The sequence below is a fragment of the Mastomys coucha genome, unplaced genomic scaffold, assembly GCF_008632895.1.
Source record: "Mastomys coucha isolate ucsf_1 unplaced genomic scaffold, UCSF_Mcou_1 pScaffold14, whole genome shotgun sequence".
NCBI classification, from domain to species: domain Eukaryota; kingdom Metazoa; phylum Chordata; class Mammalia; order Rodentia; family Muridae; genus Mastomys; species Mastomys coucha.
In genome coordinates this window covers 13,264,534-13,275,957 of record NW_022196896.1, presented here as the reverse complement: position 1 = coordinate 13,275,957, position 11,424 = coordinate 13,264,534, and the positions used below count along the sequence as shown (strand labels likewise).

Sequence of the window (11,424 nt, the reverse complement as noted above, 5' to 3'; positions counted from 1 at the left end):
TATGGATCTATTTTCATTCTTCTACATATAGACCAGCTAGTTAGACCAGCACCATTTATTGAAAGATGCTTTCTTTATTCTACTGTCTGATTTTGGCTTTGTCAAAGTTCAAGTGTCCATAGTGTGCAGATTTATATTTGGATCTTTGGATCCAATAATTGCTTGTAGACTAAGCTACTTGAGAGGTTGAGAGAGAAATAATAGAAAATTGAGGGAAGCCTGGACAAAATACTAGCATTTCATCTTTATAAAACAGTATTATTCGAATATTTCTGCCGTAACAGTATTATTTGGTATATTAACAAATAGATAGCTATTTCTATCTATGGAAACTTATATTTAATTAAGTACTTAACATTGCTATATCTTGTCAAAATTAAGATAAAAATAATTAAAATTTTGTCTGATTCAAAGAAGAGTCCATAACCCTCTTTAGTTCTTTTCATTTCTGACCTAGACTACAAACACTTGATAGGCTGCACCCTTTCTTTGTGTTTTGGTTTGTTTTGGCCAATAAGAGTGAAACATGGGATGCAGTAAGGGATTTGAGCATTTAATCCTTTCAGTTTTTTTCCCCACTTGGCTATGGGGGAATACTTGTTATGCTTGTCTGTGAAGGCAACCATTGCTGTGTGATGGTAAATTAGGTGACTGCCTCCTACTGGCACAGGTGTCATTCCTCTCTAGTAATTCATGTTCATCCTTATTTTTCCGCTTAAGCATGATAATGTCTTATTAGTTGTGGGTGCCTAGTCATCACATTTTGGGACCCAGTAACCACGGACACACCTTTGTAAGTGACCATTTTATTAAGTATCACCTTAATCCTCCCCTGTCATTTATTTTGTTCTTCCCACTCCATGACTCACATAAGTTGAATTCACATAATCAACGCCGGGTATTTAAACAAACATAACAGACAAGAGTGTGTTGGAACGTCGACTGGAGGAAGAGAAATGGCCGTTTGTTAAGTTGTCCTAATTGCAGTGCCAATGCACAATATTCTCATACTCAGAAAACATACTCTTGACCTCACTGTGGAAGAGACCTTCATGATACAATACTCATCACCAACTACCATCAGCTATGATTCTGCAGCCAACAAAAAAGCATCAGGCCCCAGAGTACCTCAACTGAGCTACACACACAAATACATCCACTACAGTAGCCCTGCATTGTGGTGGGATTTTTTTTCTTTCACTTCATTCCACATGTCATTTGAAAGTACGTTGTATTTTACGTAAGAGTTAGGATAGGTTTCCTATGAAGTTGATATTCGCAAGTCAAGCTATATATTCAAATACAGCAGACATTTAATATTCAAGTCAATTTTAAAAAACACTTTAATAAGGAAAATGGACGGACAGATATTTTTTACAAAATTGTAACTCTGTTCAGATGTACTGTAAAGGGAGTAAATATGTCTGAAGGAAAAGCAGTCTGGGACTTATTCAAGGTGTCCGAACAAGGGATTCTCTTGTCCCCTGTGTTGTGGGTCACTGCTTCGGAGCAGAAGGCAGCCAGCACAGAAAAGCCGGGGTGGGCGACCGAGGCAGGCGCGGGGCTCCCGGGCAGGCCTGAAGCTGGCCGATCCCCGCTGCTCTCGGACCCGCCTGCCTTGCCTCCATCCAGACGTGCGTTTTCGCAGGCGGTCCACCTCGCCCACGCGCCAAGGCCAAGGGACACCTTTAGAGCGCATTCCGGTACCTTTCCGGCCCGACAGGCTCTCGCGAGAGCTCGGGACTCGCGAGAGGGCGGGGCCGGAGGCGGGGCTCGCCGTGGCGGGAATTTCGCCTGCTTCCGGTTTCCTCGGGCTGGCGCCGCGTTTCCCATCTCGGCTTGCGGGGCCTGCGGTTTTCCCGCACGCTCGCCCTCCTCGGGACGCCGCGCTGGGGCGGAGGGAGGCGGCGGGGCTGCGTGCTCCACCCCGGGCCGCGCCGGGGGACCAGCCTGAGAACCCACTGCAGCCCGGAGGGAGCGAGGGCGGCGTTGGAAGTGGTGTCTGGGGCCGGCCTCCTGGAGGTTTGTGGACCTGTTGGCTTCTCAACTTCTCTTTTTTAACTTCGTGTTCCCTGTGTGCCGAGGGCACGTCTTGGATGTACGGGGTGGCTCCTTACCTTGCAGCTTCTTGCAACTTGTCTTTGGAGCCCTAACGATCACTCTACGGGACCGCGGTGTCATTTCAGAGCATGATGTAAATAATGGATGGCTGTTCGGCCCCGTCGGCCCTCTTGACTGACAGCTTAGAGCTGGAGCTGGGGACAGAGTGGTGCAAGCCCCCCTGCTTCTCTTGCGCTTTTGACAACAGAGAAGGAAAATTCTCTGGAGAGTCCTACCTTGCCAGTGGCGCCCTTAAGCGGTAAGTTAAAAAAAACAAAAACAAAAAAACAACAACAACAAAAAAAAACGATTAATGCTCTGACTGGGTTTTGAGTATGACAAGGAACTCTCTGGATAATTGATAATCTCTTTGGAATGGGTAGCTGGATATTTAATTTACTTTGACTGGTTTCAGAGCAGCCTAGCCTTTTGGAACTTGAATTTCCTTTGAAGGACAATAGTTACCTATAAGTTTTCAGTAGTTTATAAGTAGAACCTGACAATTTTGTTGCTCTGATTCTTTCCTAAGCATCTGCATACAGAATTCATAGACACATTAGTCGAATAAATACTACAATAAAATTGTTGTTCTTAAATTATTTTGGTAATGCCCTTTGAAGAAACTTCATTAAAGAAAACCATTTTTTTTGTTGATCTTATGATTATACCCTCTTAATAACCGTAAAACACATTATGTAGTAATATGATGTCATTCTTCATAATTCGGAATATTTGGTGTTTCAAAAGCCCATCGTCTCAAAGATAAAATACTATGACCTCAGACCACTTTGTATATTGCTTAGAATCCATTTAGGTTTTCCTTTTTGAGTAACAACATTACTTTTCACCTCCTTTACACAAAGTACCCCCACAAAACACACACACACACACACACACAACACACACACATGTCATGTATAGTCTGTTTTCAAATGATTAAGGCATCATTTTCATTACAGGTTAATTTTAAATCTTGATCCATTACCAACTAATTTTGAAGAGGATACAGTAGAACTATTTGGCTTCCAATGGGTTACCGAAACAGCACTAGTCTATTCTTGTAGAGAGCTCTTTCATTTATTCAGGTATGTGTGTACCTATTTTTAACTCTAATGCTGTCTAGTTGTATATTGCTACTTTTACCATTACTGATTACAAAAGCAGGGAAATTGCTCTTGTTTTGTTGCTTTGTTGGTGGTCTTACCAGGAAATAATCAAGCAGTAATGACCGATAAATAATGGTTTTAAGGAGTTGCTTATATTGCTTATATTGATAAACAAAATCCTTATCAATATATATGTGAGTATGGGCACACATGTGTGATTCTGGAGATCAAATCTAGGCTATTGTACATGTTAGGCAAGATCTTACTACTGAGAACTGAATACCTACACTGGATAAATATTTATGTGTGTGTATGATCTATATATTCTATATAGAACATATTGTACATGCATTGTTTTTGTTTCTAAGACAGGGTCTCAACTGTAGCCAATGTGTAGTCTAGGTCGCCGACCTAAAACTTACACAGCAATCCTTTCTTAGCTTGCAAGTGCTGGAATTACAGGCATGAGCCATCATAAAGATTTGAACTACATTCCATGAACCTTCATAAAAAGATATCAGTGTATCTTTGATGTAGTTATGCAGTATATGCTGTAAATTTTTTTTTTTTCCTTTTTAGGTCAACACAAAAGTCGTGTTTATGAATGTTTTGAGTGCCTGTATGTATGTATACTACATGCATGTGTGGTGCCCATAGAGGTCAGAAGAGGGCATTGGATCCCATGGAATTAGAATTATGGATGGTTGTTAGCTGCTACGGTTCATACTGGGAACCAAATGCATGTCTCTGCAAGAGTAAAAAGTGCTCTTAACTGCTGAGCCATCTCTCCAGCCTTGTATTAGTTATTGAGAGAACAAGCTAAGCAATTTTTCTGTAATTCTAATTCTTCTTCTTTATCCAAGAGAGTTTGAAGGCAAATAGGAATGATGAAATGGGATTACCATCAGGAATTAAAATGAGGCATCCTGATAGCTTTACATGTATATTTTTTATTTATGTGTCTGTTTTAGTTTGCTTTTCGATCACTGTGATTAAAGACAGTGACTTTAGTCACAAAATGCAGTTTGTGGAGAAAAGGGTTTATTTGACTTACTGGTTTCACTTTTAGCATCAGGAGATGTCAAGGCAGGAGCCTGGATGTAAAAACTGTGAAGCATAGACCATGAAGGAATGTCACCTTCTGACTTGCTCTCCATTGCTTTCTCAGCCTGATATTTTATATTACCTAGGCCCACCTGTCCAGGGATGGCAGCATCCCCAGTAAGCTGGGCTTCCCATATTATATCCAATCAAGAAAAGGTCCTTAGACTTTGCTATAGGCAAACTGATGGAAGAATTTTCTCAAGTGAGGTTCTTCTCTCCAGATAAATATTTTGTATCAAGGTGAATAGGTATTAAGGACAGTAATCCTTTTCATTTTCTGAACCACTATACAGCTGTATGATATAATTTAACATAAAACTTAACCCTAGAATGTTTTATATATCTTAAGTTTCCTAAAGATAGAAATATCTCATTGAAGTCTGATTTTCAAATAGTTCCTGAGATCTGTCTTTTATAGATACTTTTATAAGTTTAGATAGAGTTGTATTTTTATGTGTTGTGTATTTTAAAATTTACCATGCCTGAAGCTGACTTTTAATAAACATTACCAAGTGAATTATAACAAAAATGAGTTTTTAGTTCCAGGAGTGCTAGAAACAAAGTCCATGTAATTGCTATGTGCTTTACATTATGCTAAAGTTTACTCTCTCACATTTTTTAAATCAGGCAACAGATATTTAACTTGGAGTCCTTGTTACAAGTCAACTGTGATTTTGGTAAGTTTAATATGTATTTAATTACACAAAAAGAATACTATTATAGACTTGCATATAGAGTTCTAATGTGTAATTGGAGTTTCATAAAAATATAGTGTTGTGTCAGAGGGTCATGAAATAGTGTAATTGGTATTCCAGAAATGTATGACTTTTAAATATTGTTATAGCTGATATTTATAGTATTGCTTTTCAATTATGTAAGATTTCAGGTAAATCTGACTTGAAAAAAAAACCTAAACTTTTTTGAGAGAATTATTTCTTTGGAGGTGAGGAATTGGAGAACATAAACAAAGGATAAAGAAGTTAACAGACCTTTTAGGACTCTTGATCTTCTTTTCCTGCTTTCTAATTCTGTTTCTTTTGGCACTTAATGGATTGCTGATTTAGTGGAATAGTGCAGGTGTCTTGTGAAGGAAGTTGAACAGCAGTGTTTTTATTGTAGGCCAGCTACTTCTCCTTGTAACAATTTTAGTGCAGTGTAGTATTTGGAGTCCTGACTTTGCATTTAACCTAGATTTTAAACTCAGCTAGTAATGTGTCTCTTATGTAACAGTTCCTGTCTTATTGACTAGTTCTTGTACAATTTAAATGCCATGATGCATGTTAAGTGTTTATCTGTGTCTGTCATAATGCCTAGTAAATAGAGATCATCTGGAATATGGTTTTGGTCATATTTGGTTCATTAATTTACCAAAACATTGAGTAAATACACATGCACTTGCTGATTTGTGTAAGATGTAATGACTATGGGGCTTTATTTGGGATTGGATGCTCTTAAGGAGCAAAGGCAATTAGATGAGCCACAGGAAGGAAGGTTGGAAGGGTTTTCAGTAATTAAACTGGGCTTAATAGCATGAAGATAAAGATGTCGCCTGTGATATGTGATTGCATAGAGCCTTATTTCTGTGTTCAGATGTGACTATAAAGGGTTGACAATAACCACAGAGTAGCCCTATCTTAGTTTTGTATTTTTGGAAGTTATTTCTTTTCTGGCATCATCGTCTAGCGGATATCACCTGCTAGCTGTTGACTGTCAAGCTTGTCTTGTTTTCATTGGGTGTTAGGAGTAAATACAAATTATAATTGTTTTACTTTATTATTTCTAGTAGGACTGTTTCAAGCCAGACATGCAAAGTACTTACTGCCTGGTGCAGAGAGTTCTTGTTCTATCCCTTAAGTTCCTAGGTTTGCTTTCAGTTGAGGAAGAGTTGACCTATTTTAAATATGTGGAGTATGTGTTTACTCATTGTTCATAACCTTGGTGACTGGTGACTTGTCCATCACTGGTTTTTATTGCTTGATTTTGTTTTGGTTCTGTGATACATTTTTCTGTTTCTTTGAATATCTACTAATGTTATATAGTGATATATGCTATGGATTTTATATATTTGCTTCCAGGAAGTTCAACATTCACCTTGCTAGTTGTATTTTAGTTCTGGCTTGCTATTTAATATTTTTATTCTACTAGGTCTTTCTGGAGTTTGTTTTCAGTTTTGTGAGGGCTTCCACAAGCAGCTTCTAGTAGCCTGGGAAGAAGCCTGGCAAACTTTTCTGATGTGTGCTAGTTTATATTTTTCAATTATGCTAATTAAGAACTTGAACTGTCCTAACTGGTGTGCAGTTTATAGAGTTGTTTCCAATGTTCTTTAGTCTAAGGCAGTGTGATCTTGTTTTTGTGACCCTGTTTTTCTCCCCTTGATTAGCTTTGGGCTCTTATGTACTATAATATTTATCAGTGTTTTGCATATGTTAGCAATGTATATAGTTCTTGGTGATGTGAATATTAAAAAATTGGGCAAAAAATGTGACAGGGGATGAGTTTAGGAGAATTATGAATATATGAAAGGTTATTTCATATATAAATAATTATATGGAGTTTTGATTTCATTATAAGTAGAGTTGGTGACCTTTTATTCATTTTGACTTGAGAACAACAAGAATTAATTCACAGGGCTAGAGAAATGGCCCTTAAACAAGTACTACTCTTGTGGAAGAACTGAATATATATCTCTAATACACACCAATTTTGAGCAGCTCATAACCACCTGTCACTCCAGCATTAAGGGCATCTGATAGTCTCCCTGGATACATGCATGTGCCCACGCACAGTCATACAACTAAGAGGAAAATGGTATCTTAAAAAAGTCACATTATAAGCAAATTTTCAAATAGATTATAGCAAGGTAAAACAAACCCCTATTGTGGGTTCTGTTGTGGTATGAGAGACTAGAGAAAGTAGATATTTCAAGGTATATTTGTTGTAAACTTAGTAAGATGTATAGGGTAGATTTTAAGTTAAGCTTGTAAAAAATTTTGTCCATTGCTCACTGACAGTGTTTAAGCTATCCTTAATAATATCTGTTTTCTTTTAGGGAAGATAGCCAGCTTGCACGCCAAGGCAGACAGTATTAGGCAGCAATGTGTAGTGTTTCTTCACTACATTAAAGTTTTCATCTTCAGGTAGGATAACAGATGAGTATTTTTGTTATTTCATTGATATCTGTGGGTATATTCACATAGATTCTTGTATATTTATTCTCTCTAATGACTTTTTAGGTGTCTGAAAGTACAAGAAGCGGAGAGCCACAGTCTCCCTGTCCATCCCTATCAGGCTTTGGAAGCTCAGCTTCCCTCGATGTTGGTTGATGAGCTTCGTGGATTACTTCTATATATTGGACATCTAGCTGAACTTCCCAGTGTTACTCTAGGAGCATTTGTAAATCAAAACCAGATTAAGGTTTGATTAGTTTATTTTTTAAATTACTCAACTTTTTTCTCCAACAAGAAAAAATATTATTCAAGAATAAAAATTGGTACATGTGTGGCATGAAATAAAGCTCTGATCTGATTGTTAATGTCTTTTTACTATATATGTGCCTTACCTCAGTCTTTCTAGTTATACGGTTTCTTTAACTTCCAAGAGATATGGGAAGAATTAAATGATTGGTGTGCCTGAAGTGTGTAAAACACTATCCTGTATCAGTAGCTGGTCTCCATCCAGCGGTGTAAACGCTTAGTCATTTCAAATACAAACTAGCATGTTGAAATTTCTCTCATTCTCATTGATAAAGGTTTAGGCAAATGTTATGTCATTTATATGTTACAGGAAAGTTTAAGAAAGAAAGTTTTTCGCTCTCTCCTTTTTATTTTTCATTTTTTTTAAAAGACAGTGTGTTATGAATCTGATGTTGGCCTCAGGATGACATTGAACTTCTTATCCTTCTGTCTGTTTGCCACCCCTCCAAGTGTTGAGCTTTATATGAAATGCTGGAAATTGTCCTTGGGTCTTTATGTATGCTGGCAAAGCACACCACCAGCTCTATACCCTTAGCCTTAAGGGAAAAACCATATGGAAAAATACACTTTCACATCTGGACCTTAATATCCCAGCTTAATGGTAACATGTTTATCATATTCATAGTGTTGGGTTCAATCCCCAACACTCCAAAGGGGAAAAAACTGTGCACTTTGAAGCCCACATCTATGTATTACTATCTGTCAGACTTTTTTTGGAATGTGGTTGGTTGTTTTAAATATGCCTCTTTTCTACCAGTGATAAATACTTACTCTGAAGTTTGATTTTAAAAAAATGGTATTAATATTATAGCCTAGCTTATAGATAAATAACAGGTAAATTCTGCATATGAAATTTGGGGCATATGTAAATGAGAAATTATAATAATTTATGAGATTCTCTGAACTTTTAACCCCTTCTGTTTTAGCTACTATTTCCAGTTGAACATCCAAAATATTTGCATTAGAGATATTACTTATTAGATATTATATATTACAAATAGTTTCTTCTATTTCTTTGGGTTTTTTTTCACCAATTAACCTGAATTTTCCAGGTGATTGAGGGTTTGTGTGTGTGTGTGTGTGTGTGTGTGTCTATCTGTGTATGATTATATTTGTTGATTCTCTTTTTTTATGTCATGTTATGTCATGTTATTTATGCTGTTAGCACTTTGGTTTCTAAATTTATAGCTGCCATTCATTTCTTGTAAAATATGTAGGGGACAGGATGCTAAAGAGATGCCTCAAGGTTTAAAAGCATGGACTGCTCTTCCAAAAGACCTGGGTTCGATTCCCAGCAACCACATGATGGTTCACAAGCATCTTTAACTCCAGTTCCAGGGAATCTGATGCTCTCTTCTGGTATCCAGGGTCATCAAGCATGCACATAGTGCATATGCATACATGCAAGCAAAACACCTGTATACATTATAATTTAAAAAATATGTAGGGAAATAGGAAATCTGGTACTAGTTTCTGTAAATGGATGTGAACACTATTAATGGGATACATTTTCCTCATTGATTTGAGATGCCATATTTATTTATCTCTTCCCTGTTCTGCTTGTTTTCTAGTCTAGCATTTTAGTTTATTTGTAATGACAAAGAAAAACCCTTGTCAGTTTTTTTCTACGTTTTCAGTGGAACTTGTTAATGTCACTTGTTTTTACAGTGATGCTCAGTATTGATAGGTGTTAACGCAGTGCAGCTAAGAACTAAAAATTCTGACTTTTGATTTCAGTAGAATTGTTTGAATGCTTAATCATGGATTGAGAGATGAATTCTTTAACTTTATGAAGATGACCGTATGGCTGGTTTGATAATCTGAAGTTCACTTTTTTATCTCTTATCATTCCTATGCACTCACTATATATAATGCACTTTAATATACACTAAAGAATATTTCTTAGATAAGTTCTAAAGCAAAAACTATATCTTAAAGATTTCTTTGCAGCTAAGTCGAACCAGCGATTGGTTGGAAGGAGTCTCTACTGTCCATACTTTTCAGCCATCTCAAGTGTGTGACTGTATTAAACCAAAAAGAAAAAAAAAATATCCTTTCAAGGATCTCCAGTGCAGGAATTCTCTAGTAAAAGACAAGTTTTTTCCTGAGATTTTGACTAGTTAGTTGGTTCTTTATCCGTGTGCATGTTCTGTGATGTGGTGTAAAATACCTAGTGAGATAAGTAAGTTTTAATTCCTACTTGATAATGTCATTTACAGCTCTTCCCTCCATCATGGCACTTATTACATCTCTACTTAGACACGCACTGGCTGGCGTTGGAAATACTGCATATGCTGGGGGAAAAATTGAGTAAGTTTATGAATTTCTGTCTTAATTCTTTCTAAAAATCCTAAGGATTGATTGATTGGTTGATTCTTTTTAAAAATCCTAAAATTGAACTATTGATTGGTTGATTGATTGGTTGGTTGGTTGATTGATTGATTCATAATTTTAGAACAGAATTAATCAGCTGAGTATGCTGGTATATCTATAATCCCAGCTCATAGGAAACTGAGGCAGGAGGATCATGAGGCCAGCCTGGATTATATGCTGAACTCTGGGTCAGCCTGAACTATGTAGTAAGACTCTGTTTAAAAGAAAATAAACAATTATATTGAGTTATAAGTACTTCGTGATATTTTTAAAAAGTAGATAAGAAGTGTTTATGCCTCTCTTTCACCCAAGGTGTCCATTTTTCATTTAGCAGATTGTTGGTGCATGCATGTGTGCGTGTGCATGCATGTGGGCGCGTGTGTGTGTGTGTGTGTGTGTGTGTGTGTGTGTGTGTGTTGAGACAAGGTCTCTTTTTTTTTTGTGGGGGGCAGTTTTTTTCTGTGTAGCTCTGGCTGACCTGGAACTCCGTGTGTAGATCAGACTTGCCTGAAACTCACAGATATTCACCTGCCTCTGCCTCCCAAGTGCTACATTTAAAGGTATGCAGCACAATGTCTGGCTGAGGCAAAGTCTCTTATTGACTTAACCTGGACATGCCGTTTTGGCTAAACTGATTGACCAGGGTCTTCCTTCCCTTGGATTATATTATAGGCCCATGGTGGCTTTTGCTTGGGTGTTGGGGATCAGAACTAGGGTTTTTGTAGTGATATAGCAGAATTTTAACCACTAAGATACCTCCCCAGCTCCCATTTAGTAGCTTTTTAGAGATCTATTTGTGAAAATGTCCGTGGTTCAGGTTTTCCAAGACTGCATGCTTCATGTCAACTACACTTATTTAGTCATGCCTGCTTTTTAACAATAGTTCTTGGATATTTTTAAATATTGTAAATAATATTTCACAGAAACCACATATACTTACAGCTTTAATCTGTATACATGTTCTATAACATATTTCCTTAGACATAGACCAGAGCATTGAAGTTTTGACATTAATTATAGCTTATGGATTATGTTCCTTTCCTTTAGACCCTTGCCAGCAATGGATTTATGTTGCTAATACATAGAAAGAGATTTCAAATGTCTTTTCTTCAGTGACTGTTTGGTTATCAGTTAATGTTAACATCTTTACGTAATTTTAATTTTCTGTTATTTGCTTTGTCTTTTATTTTTGCAAATTTTCTAACTTTCTTTTAGAAGCTTGGATATATGGATAATAATCTTATACTTCAGATGCTGTGATATATTTT

At 37.1% G+C, this 11,424-nt stretch overlaps 1 protein-coding gene across 2 annotated transcripts in view; it reads left to right on the top strand.

The window, feature by feature from the left end:
• Window positions 1-1,789: 1,789 nt before the first annotated feature.
• The window catches only part of Mms22l (MMS22 like, DNA repair protein), a 116,785-nt gene continuing 107,150 nt past the window's right edge, over window positions 1,790-11,424 (top strand). The window contains exons 1-7 of one of the 2 annotated variants that reach the window (XM_031366488.1): window positions 1,887-2,022; window positions 2,187-2,359; window positions 3,060-3,185; window positions 4,938-4,987; window positions 7,360-7,447; window positions 7,544-7,724; window positions 10,003-10,093. In XM_031366488.1, coding sequence (XP_031222348.1) covers window positions 2,202-2,359; window positions 3,060-3,185; window positions 4,938-4,987; window positions 7,360-7,447; window positions 7,544-7,724; window positions 10,003-10,093 — 694 coding nt within the window. In that variant the 5' untranslated portion in view covers window positions 1,887-2,022; window positions 2,187-2,201. Of the gene's footprint in view, window positions 2,360-3,059; window positions 3,186-4,937; window positions 4,988-7,359; window positions 7,448-7,543; window positions 7,725-10,002; window positions 10,094-11,424 lie in introns of both variants that reach the window. The other variant, XM_031366489.1, reaches the window with a different exon arrangement.